This window comes from Esox lucius, chromosome 15, assembly GCF_011004845.1.
Source record: "Esox lucius isolate fEsoLuc1 chromosome 15, fEsoLuc1.pri, whole genome shotgun sequence".
NCBI lineage: Eukaryota > Metazoa > Chordata > Actinopteri > Esociformes > Esocidae > Esox > Esox lucius.
The window spans coordinates 20,502,447-20,523,145 of NC_047583.1; the positions used below are offsets into that span (position 1 = coordinate 20,502,447).

At 39.8% G+C, this 20,699-nt stretch overlaps 2 protein-coding genes across 11 annotated transcripts in view; both read left to right on the top strand.

The window, feature by feature from the left end:
* Nucleotides 1-5,199, top strand: part of stxbp5b (syntaxin binding protein 5b (tomosyn)) — a 34,359-nt gene extending 29,160 nt beyond the window's left edge. For all 8 annotated transcript variants that reach the window (XM_029125725.2, XM_029125724.2, XM_029125728.2 and 5 more), the window contains one exon: nucleotides 148-5,199. In XM_029125725.2, coding sequence (XP_028981558.2) covers nucleotides 148-189 — 42 coding nt within the window. In that variant the 3' untranslated portion in view covers nucleotides 190-5,199. The remainder of the gene's footprint in view (nucleotides 1-147) is intronic.
* Nucleotides 5,200-5,743: 544 nt separating this feature from the next.
* The window catches only part of sash1b (SAM and SH3 domain containing 1b), a 63,422-nt gene continuing 48,466 nt past the window's right edge, over nucleotides 5,744-20,699 (top strand). The window contains exon 1 of one of the 3 annotated variants that reach the window (XM_029125717.2): nucleotides 5,744-6,008. In XM_029125717.2, coding sequence (XP_028981550.2) covers nucleotides 5,925-6,008 — 84 coding nt within the window. In that variant the 5' untranslated portion in view covers nucleotides 5,744-5,924. The other 2 variants (XM_029125721.2, XM_029125716.2) reach the window with 2 other exon arrangements.

Below are 20,699 nucleotides of genomic sequence, written 5' to 3' on the forward strand. Positions count from 1 at the left end.
GTTGAGTGCAGGGTTTGTGCTTTGGGGCTCAATCTGGGGAAGCATTTGATAGACAAGCAATACTACCTGAACCGTGGTTTGATAAGGGATTTGTCAGTATGAGTCCCATGCTGAATCTCATCCTATTCTTCTCCTGTTCTCTGTCAGATGATGCTGAAATACAAAGATAAGAAGTGGTATCAGCTCTGATGGCGGCTAGTGGAGACGTGGCCCTTGGTTGTCTTGCACCACATCATCCTCCACAGGAGATGCACCTCCTCGTCCATTTTCTCCTCTTCATGTCTTTGCAGGAGGAAGAGGTGTTCTCTACTAGACTGATGCTTTCTTCCTTGCTGCACACACAACACTCTGCATTACCTCAGTCACCTGCTCACCACTGAGGAGACCAAAAGACAGACAGACAGAGAAGAGTTATTCTGAATGTTTCTTTCTGCTGTCTGAAAGAGATTTGTTCATTGTCTTATCCCACCAGAAGAAAACTAAGAGGACTGGATATGTGGGCCCCTGTATTTCAGCAGTCATGCTCTCATCTGTTCAGCTGTTTCGATGTTCAAAGCGGTAAGACAACTCAACACAGAATGAGTGCTGTTGAAAGTTAGCTGGGTTTACTTTTGCAGTGGTCTGGCGGGGTCTTGTCTGCTCTTCACACTGTCAACCAATCACAATGGACCTTTTGACGGGGCGGTCTCCTGTTTGTAGGGATTTCCATAGAAACCTGTCAGTGGAGACAGTTTCCTACATCCTAATATCTATTGCAATGGTAATGATCAGATAGAATTGGCCCCATCTCTTTCTTTTTTTCTTTCTTGTTTGATCTTACTGTCTTTCATGTGAGTCTTTGTTTTGTCAACTTGATGTGAGCCTGTTTTAGTTTCCCAGGGAGGTCCATCCAAGCACTTACTTAATTAACCCTTAACCCTGAGTTTTGTGATGAGTTTGTGTCAAGATCATGTCGTGACTAAGTGACTGTTTTCTCTCCTTTTTCATAATTTTTTTGCCTGGTTATACGTTTTTATCGTTTATACAATCCGTTTGTTTATTAGAGTTATTTCAAAGCAAGGTGATAGAGAACACAGTTCCTGTGTATGTTTACTGAATTTCTTTATTTTCTTTCTTTTGTTTTCTTTTGAGTAATTTGTTTATTAAGGAGATTAAATTATCAGTTATGTGTTTTCAGTTCAAACATTACAGGCTGTTCATGGCCACTACACTGAACCCACTTCACAAGCATGTCCAGAAAATGTTTTGCCAAAAAGTCTATGTACATAGTAATGATCAAAACTTTAAGGGTTAGTATCTGGAAATCACTGTGCAGATTGTATGTAGTTCTGCCTTATGTGGTTATATAGTTATGACCACAGGAGGATGTCAGTGCCACTTTACAATGTTGTTCTCAGCTCTGATTGGCTGAGACATTGAGTTGAGAGTAAGGTTGCAAAACTCTGATAATATAACAAAATTCCTAGGCTTTCCTGAAATCCCGGTTGAAAGAATCCTGAAATCTTGTTGGATTAAGCAGGGGGATACACAATAAACCTACCTGGTTTGGAAGACCAGGGATTTTGGGGGAAATTACCTGAATTTTGCAACATGCAAGTTGAGGTTAATGCACAACAGATTGGAGTCCCCCCTAGAAGTTCCATGAGGACCTAGGGGAACAGTTAATATTTTCCTTAACATACCAAACAATTTACTTGGATTACTGTATACCTGTTGGGTTATAATCGTTTGTTTTCAAACCACTTGAAAATTATTTTCTCATGGCTTATTTTAAATATTTTCAGAAAAAGCAAAAAGGTCTGTTCCAGATGAGCGATGTAGTTGTCTGTTTGTAGCCTCAGTAGATCAAGTGGCAGAAAGCAACTTTAATGTGCAGTAACACATGAATGTCATTAATTTCCAAACCAGCCTGTAAAACATGAATGTGTCATTCTTACAATTTCACAGACATCTCTCTTCTGCCTTCACTCATTATGATGCATACAGATGCTATGGAAAGTTTACACAACCTTTGCACTTTGTCTTCACATTTTGCTGCATTGTTTTGTTGGGGGTCATTGATGGATAGCAATATTCAAACTGTCTAATTTTTTTTAAAGAAAGCAAATTGAAGTCAGGATTGAGATTAGGCTGTCCAAAAACGATTAACAACTCTGTTGTCCTTGTCTTTATAATGTGTGCAGCTGTTCCACATCTTAGGTTTTGACTGTCATAACACCCAGACCAGTTTTCCTCTATCTTTTTACATGGACTTTGGTACTTTTAATAAGATTCCTAACAAATTCTTTAGTCCCTGTCAGGACAAGCATACCCATAACATGATCTTTAACCACAATACAAAATGGAAAGCAAATCAAGTATATTGAATTCACTCACATAACACATTTCATTAAGTAAATGGAAGAAATCCTGCACTCCAAATAATCCTTTCTGTTTGAAACAAGGCCATTAATAAATCCAATACAACACAGTAAAAACCTCTGGAACTATAAGTATTGTAATGGCAGCCTCATGTTAATGGTATGCTTATCGACAATGACTGGGTACTTTGTCTGGATCAGAAGAAATATGAAGCGAGCAAAGCCTAGGTAAAGAGTTAAAGCATCATCCCACTTGATTTTTCTGGTCACTTACCCTTGGGGATCAAGTTTTTTTTTTGTGGTGAGACAATTATGTCAAAAACACACCGCTATAGGTTTCTGAAATGTTAAGTTTGAGTGGTCCAGTCTTAGGCTTAATGCTGTCATGACTGCATGTTGCTCTAAGAGTTATGAATATGTTAAAGTATTATCCTGAAGGTTTTGTAGCTGTAATGACTGCCAAAGGTGCTTTCAACTGGTATTCATGTAGGGTCTCAATATAACTTAAGTTGACTAGGAAAGACAAATGTCTAAAGAGAATATAATATAGTAATACTGTATTTAATGTGACATGACATTTGTGTCATGTTTTAACAATATCCAGCTAAAGACTGTGAGTGAACCTTATTTATTTATTACAGTTAAGCTACAACAGTATATTAAAACCTTTTATACCAGCAATTGTTAAAACATTAAGAGTATAATAAATGTACCCAGGTTTTATCTTGTCAAGCCAGGCTTATGTCAAAATGTTTAGAATCACTTCAACCTGGCCAAATGGAGTGAAAACAGCAGTCATAAAAATACTCTCTTTTGCTGGGTGTGAAAAAAGTTTGTGATCCTTGACCCGGACAGCATTTTGAATTGTGACAATATCATCAAACGAGTTTGACGCCTGCCATTCGCCAACACATCATATAACGTCTTAATTTCACTCTCTTTGGATTTCTCTACAATTACTGCGGCAGAAGAAAGGCACAATCAACACTTTGTTTTGAATATGTTACATTTCAAATTGTGGAGACAGTTGTGTATATTTTCAGGAGAAAATCTACCGTAATACCTTTTCAGAGACAAATGTTAGGCAGCAAAATATGAAGACTCTGAAAAGGGTGTGTAGACTGTCACTCTAATGCTTACCTCCACCTACTGTATGTGTATATCGCAGTGTGTTTGTAAACGTATATATTCATATATTCAGGAATGTATAGGCACATACTGTATATGTATACTTACAGCAAGTATATTTAAAAAAAAAAATCCTTAATTTTGTTCTTCAGTGTGACTTCGACTAATACCTTTTAAAAGAGGTTGGAGGATGAACTCTCTTGTTCATTTTCTTTCTTAAAATTATTTTTCCAATAACTAGGTTATGTTTTCACTCCTTTCTGCCGAAGGCTTTACACAGATAAATAGATCGACAAGACAACTGCAGACTAATCTGATTGTGCTGGTTTGGGGGCAAAATGTATAGTCCCGTAGGACTTCCTATAAAAATATAGTGCACTGAATAAGGATGCAGCCACAGACAGGTCAGCAGCCATTTTCTTTTTTACGACACCAAAGAGTTGCTTCATTATACAGTACACTGTTTTCTTGATTGTCCAAGCTCCTGCAGTCTGTCTGAATGTGATAACTACATATCTATAGACTATACTGTTTGGAAAATGGTTAAATGGCTTCTCGGTGCTCGTCCCACCCAAACCTTGTAATTTGCCATTCAACACAGTTTTTTTGGGCAAAATAAAACTGTGTTTTATTTTGGATTTGGCGTCTCGTACTACTGAGCTACATACATTGGAAAGAGCTGTTGTGTGGTTTTGCACTATTTTCCGTATCTAGAACCACTCAGTTTATTTAATTTTTTAAAACATTAAACCTTCTTGTTTATTTTTCTCAGAAGGACCAAAACATGATGGAAAAATTTACTGTGTCATTTGCCAGTAATACTGACTGGCTTCACTTTAAGATTTTTTTTCATTTCCAGTTAATTATATTCTTATATATTTATATATTTGAAAAAATATATATACTTTTAATTTCAATATATTACAAATGAATACTTTTAATATATAATTTAAGAAAAATACAAATTGTGCATTTAAGATAACAAATTTGTCTCCAAAACAATGGTTGTACATATTGCCCATTATTCAAACATGAAAATAAAAAAAATTCTGGTGATATATTAAATGTGTGCATCTCAAAATCAACTATATCCAGTTTTGGGAGGTTTTCTGTCAATGGTAGTGATTCCTGTCTGAATGGGCTACCAGTATATTTAGAGGCACTAAAAGCCCTTTTGTCAGGTCACAACATATTTGATGTCCTAAATGTACTCTAGCGCATAGGAAGATGCATGATCTTTAGTGTTTACAGACTTGAAAGAACCATTTATTCAATACAGTCTATCAGAACCTATCTTGATTAATCACAAATTCATAAAATTCCTCATTGTCTGTCATTTTCATCAGTTCAGCTGAGTGTGGACTTTTTTTTTCTCCCTTTGGAATATGATAGACTTTATTCAATGAGATCCATATTTCTTTTCCTGTGTTCCCCATAAACCATTTGCTTAACTGAAACTACCCTGTACACAATATATGAAGCCAGGAGAGACCAATGGGTTTCCCAACTTACCTGTCACTATATCAATCTTCGGGGTTAAAATTTCTCCGGAGTTACAGTATTTTCTCATAATGGCAATTCATTGTACAGTTTTATGAAGATACAATTTCACAGGGATAGCTGAATCTCAATTAATTTGCTGCCACAAGAATTAGGAATTATGAAGTATAGATATTATTGTGCAATGAAAAAATAAATGTAAAATCATAAGAACCCACCTGTTGTCTTTGTGTTTCCTGATTTTGAAATATGTAATTGACACCACATGAAGGCAGTCATTATTTAGGGGGAAGTAATGCAGTCAATCAATTAAACATAGATGATTCAGAACCTGACTGGAGCGAATGGCTGAACCCATTTGCTCAATACAAGTTCTATTTTTAAAGTGAGAATAAGGCATCTACATGTATCAGAAATTCAACGCCATGAATCTGTCTTGGTCCAAATCCTGTCTAGGTTACTACATGGGCGCCAGGCAAGCGTTTACACATACATACGTCACACATTATTTCATCTCAAAATATACAACCCTAACCCTTATGATTTACTAGCCCACAAGTATTATTTAGTTTTTTTTGTGATTGAGCACTTGTTTACAATGGCATGTTTTTGAAGATTAGCCTCTGTTAGACGTTAACTTTTAATCACGCCACAACCGTCTGTCTCGGACAGGGGGCGCTAGTAGGCCAAAAAGTCAGGCGCAAAGCGAATGCGCTTGGATTCAATGGACTAGAAACGGCAAAGTTCTATCCGTGGAGGATGCATTTTTTCATGTGCTACCATATGTTATGAGAAATTACTTTTATCACATCTCGTGCCGCACTCTGCGGATGTTGCCACGATATATTTAGTTCACGAATGCGATTTTGGAAACCGCTGAAACGAAACGAACAAAATATTCCGGATTAAAAGCAAAGTTACATGAAGCCTTTTTAAATGCTTAAACGTGTTTTGTTTGCTTGGATAAAGACTCGTTCGCTCACCTGCTTGGATTCATTGACGATCACTAGCACCTGCTTGGTAAGATTTTTGGACCCAGATGTCCTTCATCATAATGTAGAAATCTGGTACTCCTATGTAAAATGTTTAAAACATCTATTATTTTTTTGTAAAACTTGTCTTGGTTCATTGCATTTTTAATCGGAACAGTCACATTTATATTAGCCTGGAACATGAGGATGACAGATCAGCGGCTGGACCAGACTTTAATACCGAAAGAATACTATGACCCACATGAGGTTTACATTTAAAAAAAATAGCTTATACATGGCATACATTTCTCGTTGTACTGTATGTCAAAAATGACGCGCACCGGTCCCAGCCTTGTCTACGAGTGGCTGCAAGCTCTTCAACTTCCTCAATACCTGGAGGGATTTGTGGACAATGGTTATGATGATCTTGAAGTTTGTAAACAAATAGGGAACCCCGATCTTGACGCCATAGGGGTCCGGGTTCAGCACCACCGACAAAAGTTGCTCAAGGCGGTAAAAAGGTTGAGAGAGGACGAGAAGAAAAAAACATCTGGTCTGTACTTTACCCTGGAGCCCATGAACCCGTCTTCCATTTGCCTGGTATTGGGCACCAGCACTGCATGCATCAAAGATTGCAAGAATGACCTGGAGGGGTCAAAGTCGTGGACAGAATCCAACCAGGAGAAATTAGTAATTGGGAGTAACAAAACGTGTCACCAAGGGTGGTATGGTCCTAGGAACAACAATTTAAGATTGACTGATGATTCTAAAGAGTCTGTGACCTTCCCCAAGTTGAAACTGAAAATCTTGATCAGGGATAAACTTTTGAAAGATGGAATTAACCTCAACGAGCCGCCATACACCAATAAGGTAGGCTTATATTTCTTATTCATGCTGATTAAAATGAAAATGTTTTCATAGACTGTCAGATTAAATGACACACTTTTCCCTCTGTGTTTGCTATGAGAAGTAGTATGGCCAATTTCTTTGATGGAGCCATCCTTCATTTCTGCTCTTACACTCTCTCAGGGTCAGAATGACTCCCACTTATTGGTGGCCTATGACAGGCTGTCTGACAGCTGTTTCACATGTCAGATGTTTAACATGTTTCGTAACTGTATTTTACTGTGACACCTTACTGGCCTTGGTTAAAAGAATTCCTTTACCAATATACTTTCAGCAAGCCTAAATTAACTCAGGATTAGCCTTATCAAATCACTCATGTTACATGGGCTGTGTGTGAAATAATCAGGATTTGCATTGGGTTTTAAATTAGCAACGTTGCATTAACAGCACTTCAACCTGAGCGGCAAAGTTCTAGGTATGACTTAAATCTGTTTGAAAATGTATGGCGAGACAGGAGTTTCTGTCTAACATGATCCTCAGCACCCTGAAAGAGCTTGAAGAATATTTTTGAATAATACTGGGAAAAAGAATACATAATTCAAAGCTTTAAGATATTTCAAAATGTTTTTGGGAGATTGTTAACAAAGGTTGACAAGTTGTAGTTGAAAATGCATGCAATCTGCTATATGATTGGCTCTTGTGGGAGAGAGAAAACATGTTTACATGTTTAAACATATTTTCATACCCTGATTTCAAACCCTGATTGGCAAATGGAATAGTCTGGAGTCTGAGCTGAACAGACATTGGTTTATTATGATCAGATCACATCTGCCGCATCATGAGTTCCTTCCCCCTGAGTCCAGACATTAACAGCTCTTAAACAAATAGTGTATTGTCATAATTGTCAAAATGTCAGAGTATTAGTTCACCACATAGTGTGGAAATATAAGTAAAAAATATATCAGGAACATTACATTTGTATCTGCACTGGGCTGTGGCTTGACAGGGTTAAGTGCCTTGTTCAAGGGCAGAACAACAGGCTGCTTCATTTTTACTGTACAGATGGTATTTATGTGTAATCAGATGAATGCTGCTCTCAGGGAGAAAGGCATTGTGAAAGTGCTTATTTATCCTCTTAAATTGCAACCTACAGTAATGTGCATAATTCTTAGGCACCTGAAATTTCATCTGAAGCCATTTATTTGGGTAGTAAGTAGTAATTTTGCACAGTACTGTACCTTACCGTGTGGTGTATATTAACAGTAAAGGTCAATGCAATGATTGTAGAAACACCATCTCACTGCATCAGAGGTAAAGTCATGTCATCCAGTAAGGTGTTTGGCTTCTATTTGAATAAGAGTTTGCAGCCTTCTGTTGTTCTAGATTGGTTCCTGGCTCAGTGGATCCCAGATAGACATGTACCTCATTAACATTGAGTGATTGGGATTTCCTGAATCGGTGAGCCCGGCACTGCTGTCCAAAATGTCTTGCCCTTTCCTAAAAGTTTTCTTAGAGCTAAACTATGTGACACCATGGAAGAAAAAGAAAACATGCTTTAGGCTACACAGATTAAGGCTACAATACACTCCCGGGCAGCATTTTTCAAGTGGGGGACAAAGATCAGAGCATTTGATGCTGTATGCATGGTTTTGCTTTTTTCTGGGCTTTGCTCCTGTGAGAAAAATGACATTTAATTTACTGCGAGGATCAGTGTTTTCACATTGTAGTCTGAATTATGTAACATTTCAAATGCCACTGCACACAAGTCAAATTACAGTCTGACCTGGATTTCCAAGCTACAGTGGCACTAATAAGTTACTAATAAGCAGTAGAGGAGATGGGATGTATACTGACTACTGTAATGCACAGACCACCCAAGTCCTGCCCCAGCATGTTTCAAGATGACTTTGTAACTTTTGTGCTCACATTCTCTGCTGTGTAATGTTCATGAATGATTCAGGGTCTACAAACTGCTAAGTGCACAGAGGCACTTTGACTTACTGACAGATCTTTTTTATATTGTATGGAGGCATCGGGGTTGGGGGTCCCTTTTTAAATTCCACAGGATAAAAAAAAAGACTCCAGTTAATTCAAGAAAGGCACTACTGTACAGTTAAAACTGTATTCGATGCTATTCAATGAGGAACATGAATAGGGCGTTTGATTCACTGTTGAAAACAGTCGTTAGTTCAGGTTGACAAATATGTGGCCTAGGGTGGAGCCTGGGGGATATTTGTGCCCAGGGACTTGGCAAAGATGCCTGCCATGTCTGCGATAATCACAACATCTATGGTTCTCTGAGGATTTACCTTTTTTATGTAATTTGCTTGTTTTATATTTCCTTCTTGGCAATTAAGAAAGGACAACCACAGCCAGGAAGAGTTCTGTGTAGGGGATAAACAGACCAATCATATCTGTTTTACCATAGTAATACTGCTGGTAGTTATAATAATAACACATATTATTGCAGTAATATTGCGCTGCCTGGCACCGTTTTTCCCTTTATAGTTTAATAAAAAGTGAGCTATTTGAAAGAAAGCCGCATCGCACGCCCAGGCAGCCTGCCTATTGGTGAGGGTTTGAGGGAAAAACAATGAATACAATTAAAGGCTTTTTTTTCAAAGGGCCTAATTACTGCCTGGCACCTGGAATGGACATTTGTGTCTTACAAAAAATTACAACCATTCAAGAGGCTAATAAAGTATAGCTGTGATCTTCTTCCCGATAATAAGATTGTAGTTTCAGGAGCAACTTTCTCACAGTGAGATTATTCTGTACTGAAATAGCCATAGGTCTTTCTCTTTATGCTTACAGGATTTTGACACAAACATAGTCGTGAGGGGATTTTTAGGGGAACTCTATAGCAAGGCTTTGCAAAAGTTTTTTTTTTGTTTTTTTTTTACGGATTTCATTCTTTCATTTCCAGCTGGTGTTTTGTACTGACCCAGCTAAGTACATAATTAGATTTCTCTGATGAATTCACATGTAAATATAGGGCTTTTGTCATTCCACAGTGAGGTAGCATATGGGAGGTTGTTTGGCCCACCAGACCCCTGCAGGGATGAATCCCCCCTTTCTGTCTCAACAATGGGACATACCGAGAACCCTTCTCTGCTGCACTGGACTGGCAGCCTGGAATATCTTCAGAACAGAATGGAGAACAACAGTTCCACTAACATAGTGTTGGTAGTCTACAAGTTCTAAAGCCCTCCCCTGGATGGGTTGGCCTTCTTGAGCCTTGGCGGACAAGCGGAACCAGCAGGTTTTTTTTTAGTAAATCTGGCCAAAGATAATGCCATGCTGAATAGAACTCAGCACATGAAGATCTATAGGAACAGCCAGATGTCTTGGTCTTTAAATTCCTAAATTCCTTACACATTTCTTAAAACAGTTAATGATTTCTAGGCTATATTGTTTTTTATCCAGCAACGGGTATAACAATTTTTTTACCACACAAAAAAATATAGATATAATATACTGAGTGGACAGTGTGTCTGAGAAGAGTGCTAGTGATAGAACAACTTTACCTGAAAAGAGGTCTTTAGTTTTTCATCCAGACCCATCAATCTATCTTTTCTGACAGAGCTGCTAGCCATGACCGAAAGCAGCTCCTGTGTTTCGTGTTACTCCATATGCACATGTTACCATGGCAACTCAGGTGTGTGTGTGTTTGCGTGTTGCTTTAATGCATCCCTGAGTCACAAGTTAAACCTTGGTTAGTACAGTGCTATGAAGGTTTGGGGGAGTTGTTTTAATGTTTATTTATCAGGGGTCACTAATCACGTATCCAGATGCTACCTGCATTAAAATGGGTCACTTAGAAAAAATGTCTTCTGTTACACTCCTTTCCTTTTTCTAGAGGTGCCAAAGGAGGCATCTGTTGGCCCGACTGGTACTCTCTACTAAACAACATCCTCAGTCTCTGGTCCAAAGTAGTGCGCTAAGTAGGGAATGGGTCTTCCCATTGGGGACACAACCTGAAGGAAGCCAGACACTTTCACCAAAGATCACACTCACAAGCCGTTTGTGCCTTTGGCAATGAGAAGTATTATCACAGCCCCACACCCCCCTGCCTAAGCTTAGAAACATACTGTATTTCTGATATCAACTCTTAAGCACCCCTTAAACAGCCTTCCAAAAACACTTGCTTTAAAACAAGCTTCCAAAGAACACTGTTGCCCATAATACACAGAAGACCAGTTCCGAAGCAGCCTTCTATTGAACACTGTTGCCTATAATACACAGAAGACCAGTTCCGAAGCAGCCTTCTATTGAACACTGTTGCCCATAATACACAGAAGACCAGTTCCGAAGCAGCCTTCTATTGAACTTACTTCTTTCTAAAAATTCAATAGCCTTCCAGTGAATAGCCGCAGTCTGGAGAGATGACAAAATAAATCTTTTCTTTTGCCCTGATTTATATGCGGTGGGCAGGATGGAAGATGTTAAGACCTGTGGTAGAATTGGTCCACCATATGAAATAGGCTCTGACTGCGCAGAATTGCATAATGCTAAATTAGGCAATATGCACTGATACGGTGGTTTAGTTCGGCAAACTCCATTAGTCTTTTTTGGTTCATTTGACTTGGTGTTTCTTGGAATATGGTAGCAGGGAATGCAAACATCTGACAAATTGGCGTAAAATTGTTTTGGTAAACAGATTGCAGGGTTTTTGCACAGGTCATTAATTGCTGTTGGATTGAATCCCAAACTTGGGTTCCTTGAAAGCCTGTTTGTTGCCTCCAGGGAAATGTGCTTCCTGCTGAATCTCTAATGCGGCCACATAACTTTAAGGAAACTGTGAATATTTGATTTATTCCCATAAGACTGGTCGCCTTGTTGGTCTGTTTCACTGCCGTGCTACCTTTCAGATTTAAATATTTTACATTTGTTTGAATGACCTGTGCTTATTTATTCCTAGTAGTATTTCATATTACTGTGCAGACTATAAAATATATAAGTAGACCAACTGTATATACAAATGCACAAGACAAATATATTCATTTGTATTTTTCTCTGACTGGAATATGTATGTACGGTCAGATCAGATATGTATAATGGCCAAAGGCTGTGCCCAATCGAAGTAAGAGAAGGTCATTCAGAGAAGGTAAAAGAAGCTAATCGGTATATAAATAATTAGTTTACATCCCTTTTTCTTCCACTGAGTTGGTATTGTACTTTTGGATATTTACTACCAGTCTGGCAAATAGAGCATCTCCAGAGAGACAGTTGATTTAATAACAAAAGAAGTTGACAATCAATGATGTACCATTTGGGACAGCATTTCAGTGTGTTGGGTTGATTAGTGCCGGCTCTCTACACAGAAGGCTGTCTGTTGGCCACCAGCTGTTGCGTCCCCTCTTCACCCCCTCCTCCCCTAATGGAGGGCCGCAGCCAGCCCGGTCTCAGGGAGGTAGCCCTCTACATCTCTGTGTTCGTAGTGCAGCCTCCAGCACTCAGACTACAACCTATTGCCAGCCGGCTCCTTGTCCCATTGCTGTGTTTCTGCAGCCCTTCTTCCCCCTCTGTGGGGTCACAGCCAGGAACACTGTGGGATAAAGCCTCTGAGACCTTCTACAATGGCTTTTGTCAGGATTCTCAACTGCGAGGCTCTTTCGCTTTTGCCTTTCATCTCTCCATCTTCCTCTCCCTCCACCTCCTATCCACAGCTTTTTTTTTGTTACTAGGTTTGAGTGAACTGGATGTAGGAGAGGTTTCAGTAAGTGGAGGAGGGAACAGCAACCTCTACACGCGAGAGGCCATAGTCAACTCCAGATAAAGCACCATTACTCTTCAGCCGACTGCACTCGATAAGTGGCACCAATGGATTTAATTTGAACACCTGTTGTGGACATGCCCAGGTGATGCGTGGTTTGAGACACTGTACATGTAGGTGTGATCTCCTCATTAATTGCACTCACCGTGGATCCCAGGTGTAAATAAGTCCCTGTTTAGTGGGTTGGATTTTCAAATTGATATAACTGCCCTTGATTTGTCAATTTTAAATGTTTTGAACTACCACACTAGTAGGAATAAGTGGATTAGATTAATTCAACGACATAATATTGTTTTTTTACCTACAGTAGATTTGCTGATGGAAATATTTTATGTGTCAGGTTAGTTTTGTAGTTCTTTCTTTGTAGTAAAGGTTTTCAGTGATTCCGCGACATAATGGTTAATTCCCGTCAGTAGAAAGACTGACTGCTCAGATCAAAGGTTTTAAATAAAGAAATATATTTTATATTCATATAGAAATGTTACAGTTTTGTTTTTCTTATTTAGGTGCTAGGTTCCCATCAGTAACATGTTGTTCCTTTCTTCTTTCTCCCTGTGAATTATGTCCCCTCACTCTTGGCCAATCAGTGTAATTTGCCGGTTGTTTATCACAACACATTTACATTTCAACTGCCTAGCAAATGTTTTGATTCAGTGGGAATTCAAGTTGTGAGAGCATACTTTTGTCAGTGGTGTTAGAGATTGCATGGTTTAGCAAGATTCCTATCCCTGAGTAATTTTGACAAATGTAATCACATCATCAAACTTCAAACCGATGAAGAGATATAATCCTTGCAGAAACAAGGAGAAATGTAAAAGCACTGCTGTTTCTGCATTCGGAAAGTTCTTGCATGTTAAGTCTTCACTGTTTTTGCATATGTACCAGCACTGGAGAAATGTGTGAACTGCATTCTCATCTCACCAAACTGGCTATTGGTGTGCATTGCCAAGTGCTTTATTTTTATGTAATCTGACCAAAGTACTGGTTCCAGTCTAAGTGCTAATGCTGTTAAAATCAATAACATTTCTGTAAAGCAAATTCATTCTTTGAGAGGCCACAATACTTTGTTCAGATAAATGGCTTTCAAAAATTCTCTGTGTAAGAATTTTGCACAGTACTGTAATTTTGTTGTGTAATTTTGTTAAAATTTTTTCCAAAACCCAAAATTACAATATCATTCATTACCTGTGTAGTTCATTATCTTTTTCCTCATCTTTATCAAAGGTGGCAATAATTGTTGAGGTGCCAGTATGTATAGCATTAATATAAGTAAGGTAAGTCACTATACGGTATACATATTCACATCACAACAGTCAAAATGACCACATTTCTGGATCTGTTTCACTCAGGGTTTTTACATTTACCACACATGCTCAGGGTATGAATTTAGCTGATTTTTTAAAAACTTTGGATCTTTTTGGATTCATGAAACAGGAAAATACATCCACGTGACATTTCATGCATCTTTGCACTTATAACAGATGTGTCTCTCAGCATAAATATGTACCCAAGGTCAGCAAAAATAATGTTTTTGTAACCGGTGTAGTAGGTGCGTGAAATAAGGAGCCAACGCAGGGAGGTAGTTTCAATAGCAATAGATATATTAACAAAAGGGCACGCGTAACTCTCAGGCGCACAGGCGCAAACCAAGCGTGCAGACAGCTCAATACAAACGTACACCGCACATAGAACAATACCACACAAAGACAGCCAGAATCACAGGAACTTATATAAGCGATCTAATGAGGGAATGGACACCAGGTGTGTGCAATAACAAGACAGGACAGTGCCGTGGGAGGAGGAGCGGCGTGGCTAGAAGGCCGGCGATGACGCGCGCCGAACACCACGTCGGGAGGGGTGGCGCGCGTCCTCCATGCGCGTCCTCGTTACAGTTTTGTGGAATACACCCGGTTTATAATTCGTTTAGAGATTTGTGCACTTGGATATCACAACTTTGGTAACTTTGGGTTTGAAGCATATATTAATGTAAGGGATAATAAACAACAGTTTCTGCATTCTGTGGAAAATACTGCTTAAGTGTTTTCCCTGACCTGTTATCAGGGTGGCAGTGACCTTTCCTGGTTGCATTTTATTCACCCCTTACTGGGATTCCACTTGGCTGAATGTTGTATAATGTCAAACTCTGACAATTTGCCCTAGGCACCATTTACAGTGTGAACTGAAAGTTCACCGGATATCCTAGCGGTTAGAGTATCTGACCAGTAGGTTAACCAAAAGGATGCCAGATCGATTGCTCATTATTCCACTAAGTTCTATCTAGCACTTCAGGGAGGGGAGAACCGTGTCACATTTGAATGTTGCTGTTGAACTAGATTGACTCTGCTCTGACTGAGAGGGCTGCACAATTAGACATTCCAACAGTATTTTTTTAACATAAATTGACACATTTTCCTTATTCGCCTTGCTTCCTCCTTAATGAATGGCAAGACCCCTGACTGAAACAGGTTCCTACCGTAAGTGGTGTTAAGAATTCATTTTGTGACCTTCTCTGGCTAGGTCCTGAAGATGTAGGGTCATATAGACCTATTTCTCTGCTCAGTGCAGACCAAAAGATGTTCACGAAGATGTCGACTGCCACAGCAAACTTGTCCACACAGACTAATTTGGCTTTATGCCGAACTCTAACTAGTTTTTCATATATTTGACATCTCTTCCATATAATGTAGTCTTACTTTATGTGGACCTTGCTGTTATCTCTTGATTCAGAACAATCTTTCAATCTAGTAGAAAGGCCCTTTGGGGTTTTATGGAAATGCAACATTGGCAGTGTATTCTTAAAATGAATCCCACTTCTATAAGGGTGCCACTGTGCCTTAATTCACACATATCAACACGTCAGTCCTATTTAACTTTTGAGTCGGTCACTTTGGCTACTGCTCTTTGCTCTGACCATCAAACCTCTCATTCAAACCCAAGGGTCTCATAAGGCAATCCATGGTTATAACACTATTGAAACTCTAAATAAAATGTCTCTATATGCTGATGTCATTATCCCTTGTTTTTCAGTAACTCTGCTTTGGCACAATAAGTCACTTTAGTGCAGTCACCTTACCTGACCTGGGAAACTGGTTGTGCGGTTATTAAATTTTGTAAAAATTGGTTGAATTGGTAAGAGAACCATATTACTAGTTTGGCATCTATTTTACCGTTACTACCTTTTACTCAAAATTGGATCTTAGCAAATTGACTGTTTATTAAGCGTACTGGCATTGGTTGAATACAGAGGATTGTATTGTTGTTGTACGGTATGTCAATATCTGCAGCTTGTCCTAGGATTGTTGACTAATTATTTAGTTTGGGCATGAAACAGTTAATTAATTGTTAATTATTTCCTAAAATTGCCCCATTGTCTTATTACAAAATAAGAGCTTGAACCCATTAACCATTATGGTTGAATCAAGCCACCCGGCAACAAACTTTTCAATTTGTCACATCCGACAAGAACAGCAAACAGTAGTGAGTAAATACGCAAACAGCTTACAGTAGTGAGTACATACGCTAACAGCAAAAAGTACTTTGTACATACGCTCTTTTGTAATGCACCAGCCCAATCATGTGAGGACTATCTGGTTTCTTTACAGCGTAGTTTTTTGTTTCAGACGTAATAACATCAGGTTGTATCTGAAGAGGGCCACACAGTCGTAGCTGTAGTTAGGTTTTCCTGCTTCAGCGGACTGTAGACAGCCTGTGACCATGACAAGAGCCTTCCATGCCCTGCTGTAATAACATCATCACTGATCCCCTCAGGCACCACATGGCCAATTAGATTGCCCAAAACCAGGGGGTCATGCATTTAGAGTCATTTTGAGCATGAAATGCGTCAGCCTATGACCCACTTTTCCTGTCTTTTTCTGCGTCAGAAATGGCATCCTATTCTCTACTAAGGGTGCTACTTGTGACCAGAGTGCAACTGGCCCTTGGAAAAAGTTGTGCACCACTGGGTGCCTTTTCTGACACACTTCTCCACACAGCCAGAAAACAATGGATCTTCTTCCACGTTATGAATTTACCATGACACGTAAGTCATACAACACTTGGCGCATGGTGTAAATACTGGTGTATTGAACTATAAGCTGGCTTAGGGCATTGGCTATGCCTAACAATGCATATATTATTAATCTACAATGTTTGATCCAATTTGACATGCACACTCAGCAATGTGTAAGCTATTCATATAATGTAGCTGCAGAATGTAATTCTTGGATGTGTTTTTTTTTTTGGGCACTTCAGTCCCAGTGTCACTTGTGATAAAGTGTTATGTTAAAATGCAAGCTTAGCATATTGCCCTTACCACACAACATAGGTGATGTAACAGTTGACGAGGCAGGACACAAGCGCAGGGAGAACGGAGGACATTTAATTAAAGAGCTTAAACTATGACCAAAGGAAACACTCCAAACGAGACAAGACAGAACAACTGAAACATAAGGCGTACGCCAAACAAAGACGGACAAGATACACTGGGAAACGTAAGTAGGAACACTGAGTGGGGAAACAGGTGAGGGCGATAAACAACAAAACGAGTGTCCGTGATCCAAACGAGGGAGGGAGGGAGAGTGTTGGATCTCGCAAGCCTGTTGTGCCAGGACGTGCCAGGTGATAAACACTCTGAAACCTGAGGATACCTTTTTTGTTTTACACTATAGTCCCTTTGACCAGAGCCCTATGGAGGCAGTGCTCGATTTCTGGGAATAGGGTGCCGTTTGGGACACTCATGCATTTTCATGGTGTTTAACAGTACAGTGTCAATCCCCAGGCGGCGTAATGTCACATTGTTGTGGACATCTGCTCTGTTTGATCCTTGACTGCCACCCTATCCACCCCCACCTCACATTCACTCTGTTTTATCCCTTCCATCATGTCCTCAATGCTACAGAGCCATACTCTATTAACCACTACAGCCCCTCCATAACCACAGAGCCATACTCTATTAACCACTACAGCCCCTCCACAACCACAGAGCCATACTCTATTAACCACTACAGCCCCTCCATAACCACAGAGCCATACTCTATTAACCACTACAGCCCCTCCATAACCACAGAGCCATACTCTATTAACCACTACAGCCCCTCCACAACCACAGAGCCATACTCTATTAACCACTACAGCCCCTCCACAACCAAGGAGCCATACTCTATTAACCACTACAGCCCCTCCATAACCACAGAGCCAAACTCTATTAACAACTACAGCCCCTCCACAACCACAGAGCCATACTCTATTAACCACTACAGCCCCTCCATAACCACAGAGCCATACTCTATTAACCACTACAGCCCCTCCATAACCACAGAGCCATACTCTATTAACCACTACAGCCCCTCCACAACCACAGAGCCATACTCTATTAACCACTACAGCCCCTCCATAACCACAGAGCCATACTCTATTAACCACTACAGCCCCTCCATAACCACAGAGCCATACTCTATTAACCACTACAGCCCCTCCATAACCACAGAGCCATACTCTATTAACCCCCACAGCCCCTCCACAACCACAGAGCCATACTCTATTAACCCCCACAGCCCCCCCACAACCACAGAGCCCCCGCAAACCTCACTTAACCCTTGCCCTCTGTTTTTTCTGCAAAAGGGACAAGGTTGCCACGTCAGCTGTCACTCCAAGCTGATAAGTCGGCAAACTCACCATATCCCAAATGAATGACCAATCACTTAGTATCCCGTTTTTCAAGACAGGGCTTAGTGAATGTATGTCAAAGTTGTGATCCCTTTGGTTGTCATATATTTATTGTGATGGAATAAGGATGTTGAGGAAGAACAACACCCGCTTGAATCCAATTCAAGGCTTACTTTTACATTGCGATGGAAGGCTAATGCAGACGACACACTTTGCCAATGTGTAAATGTACATGTCTTTTATACACTCCCTATTTGTAATGTTCTTAAGAAGGTTGGCTACAGCAATTTCAGAGGGGCCCTGAATGGTGCAGTAGTAAAGTCAGTTAGCTCCTTGCCTCTCAGTTAGCTCCTTCATTGTTCTGACACCACTGGGAGTTGCTGCAGTGAAGCAGGGGCTTGATCATTAATTGAATATCATGAAATTGGGGAGTAAATGTATATTTAAAAAATAACATTGCATTAATATGTTAAAAGATGGCTGACTTATAGAAAACCTCCTCAACTTTATCAGGTTTCACATATAATGTACCTAGACTAACACCTTTAATGAGCAACAACCAGAGCTCTCTTCCAGAGTAGCCATCTGAAATTAGCAGTGACATCCTCACTGAACTAATGGGCTATATTTCACAGGCTGAATAATGAATGATTCCACTTTTACCCTTCGGCTCTCGGCCAATGTTAAAGATGTGTATTAGATGACTCCTGTCAAAGACGTTCTGTGGAGCATGCTTAGGGCATGAAGATGTGGTTTTCATTGTTATTGATGCTGGTTGTAGTTCTTTGATACATACCTATATTCCCAAGATTGAAAGAGATTCTGCAAATTGAGACTGCTTGAAAATGAAAGACTGCTTACCAATTGTAGAGTTAATTTCAAGTATTTGATAACAACAACAAAATAAAAAATAATCAATAAAATGGGTGTGCACTTCAATTATATAATCAGGTTTAAAATAAGTTCAATTAATTATTGCTAATATTTTAAAATAATTTACTGTAGGAAGATACAGTACTGTATTTCTTCCTTGGCCAACACAATGAAACAAAGAATCAACTCTCATACCTTTACATGAATAAAATTATCATATACATCCTTTAGCTAACATTTATTTGGAACGGGTTCTATTTCCCGACAGAAAAATGTATTACACTGCAATGCGTTAGGGTTCAGCAAAAAGACATTTGAATTTATTCCTTGATATCATCAAAGTTTTTTTCCCAGGTTTTGCCACAAAGAAAACAAAGTCATATGGTCAGTATACTACTTAGAAGAGTGTAGACTCCATACCGAAACCTAATTCGACTTCATCTTCATCTTAGGGGTGTGCTGGCTGGCTGCGTAGCAATAGTAGCTGTCCAGATCATTAGTATTGGTGGGAGAGCACCTGAACTAATAGGATGTACCACTATTTACATAATTCATGATGTCATTGACAACCCCCACCTCCTACTAATCTGCTGATCCCATGGTTTAGACACATCACATCTGCCTGATGTTGTTTGTCCCATGTTTATCGAACGGCTCTTGGCATTTGGTCTCTAGGCTGGGAGTGGACAGTGCCAATGGCCGAACTTGACTGCTTCTGTACCCAGGGCTGCCTGCCTAGATCAATCCCAGTCCTGCCTTGATCTCACCCCCTTAAGGACAGGTTAGCAGGTCAGCACACTCTGAGCTCGCACTGTAACTTTAGATGAATGGGCAAACTCCCTGAAGCTGGTATGCAAAGACTCCTGTCTCCAGGTGACTGCAGCACCTACGTAGACCCTCCTGTACAGGCTTCATCATCTGTGTGTGGGCCATCAATCTCGGTCAAACAGTCACATCTCATATGACTCTCGGGCACCAGCCGGTCCTATTTTGAGGTGAAGTGATGGACATTTTGGGGTCTATAAATATTTCAAGGGTCTGAGGTTACATGCAAACTCGGTAAACACATAATGACTCATCCAAGTTTGTTTTATTTACTGTGATCATCTGATTTGAAGGCCTCTTTCTCACAGGCTATATTCTAAAGTATATCCATAGTTATTTCTACACATTAATTTGCTTGACGCAACTGGTCTAATCCTAAGCAGTGACGGTTGGAGCTAATGCTTCTTTCTCCACTTTGGGCTTGATTGTGCTCCCTGGTACTAATGTTCCTCCACCATTAGAAAAGCTCTGTGCAACTGGAGAGCACCATTTTGTTTTGAAGGGTTAGTTATTGAATTTGGTTGACTTGCCTCATCGCGCTCTATCAACTGCATGCTAAATCGAGGTCGAGGCTGGAGAGTGATTCCTTCTGTTTTGTAAGGACATGCTATTTGAGCCAAAAACGAGAATGATTTTGGATGTGCTTCAGAAGACTCATCTTGACATTAAATGTTCTGAGTCTGAGTTGCTGTGTTGGAGGGCCTTAATCACAAATTGGATATCACAATGTGGGGGAGGAAAACCGTGTGAAAGGAA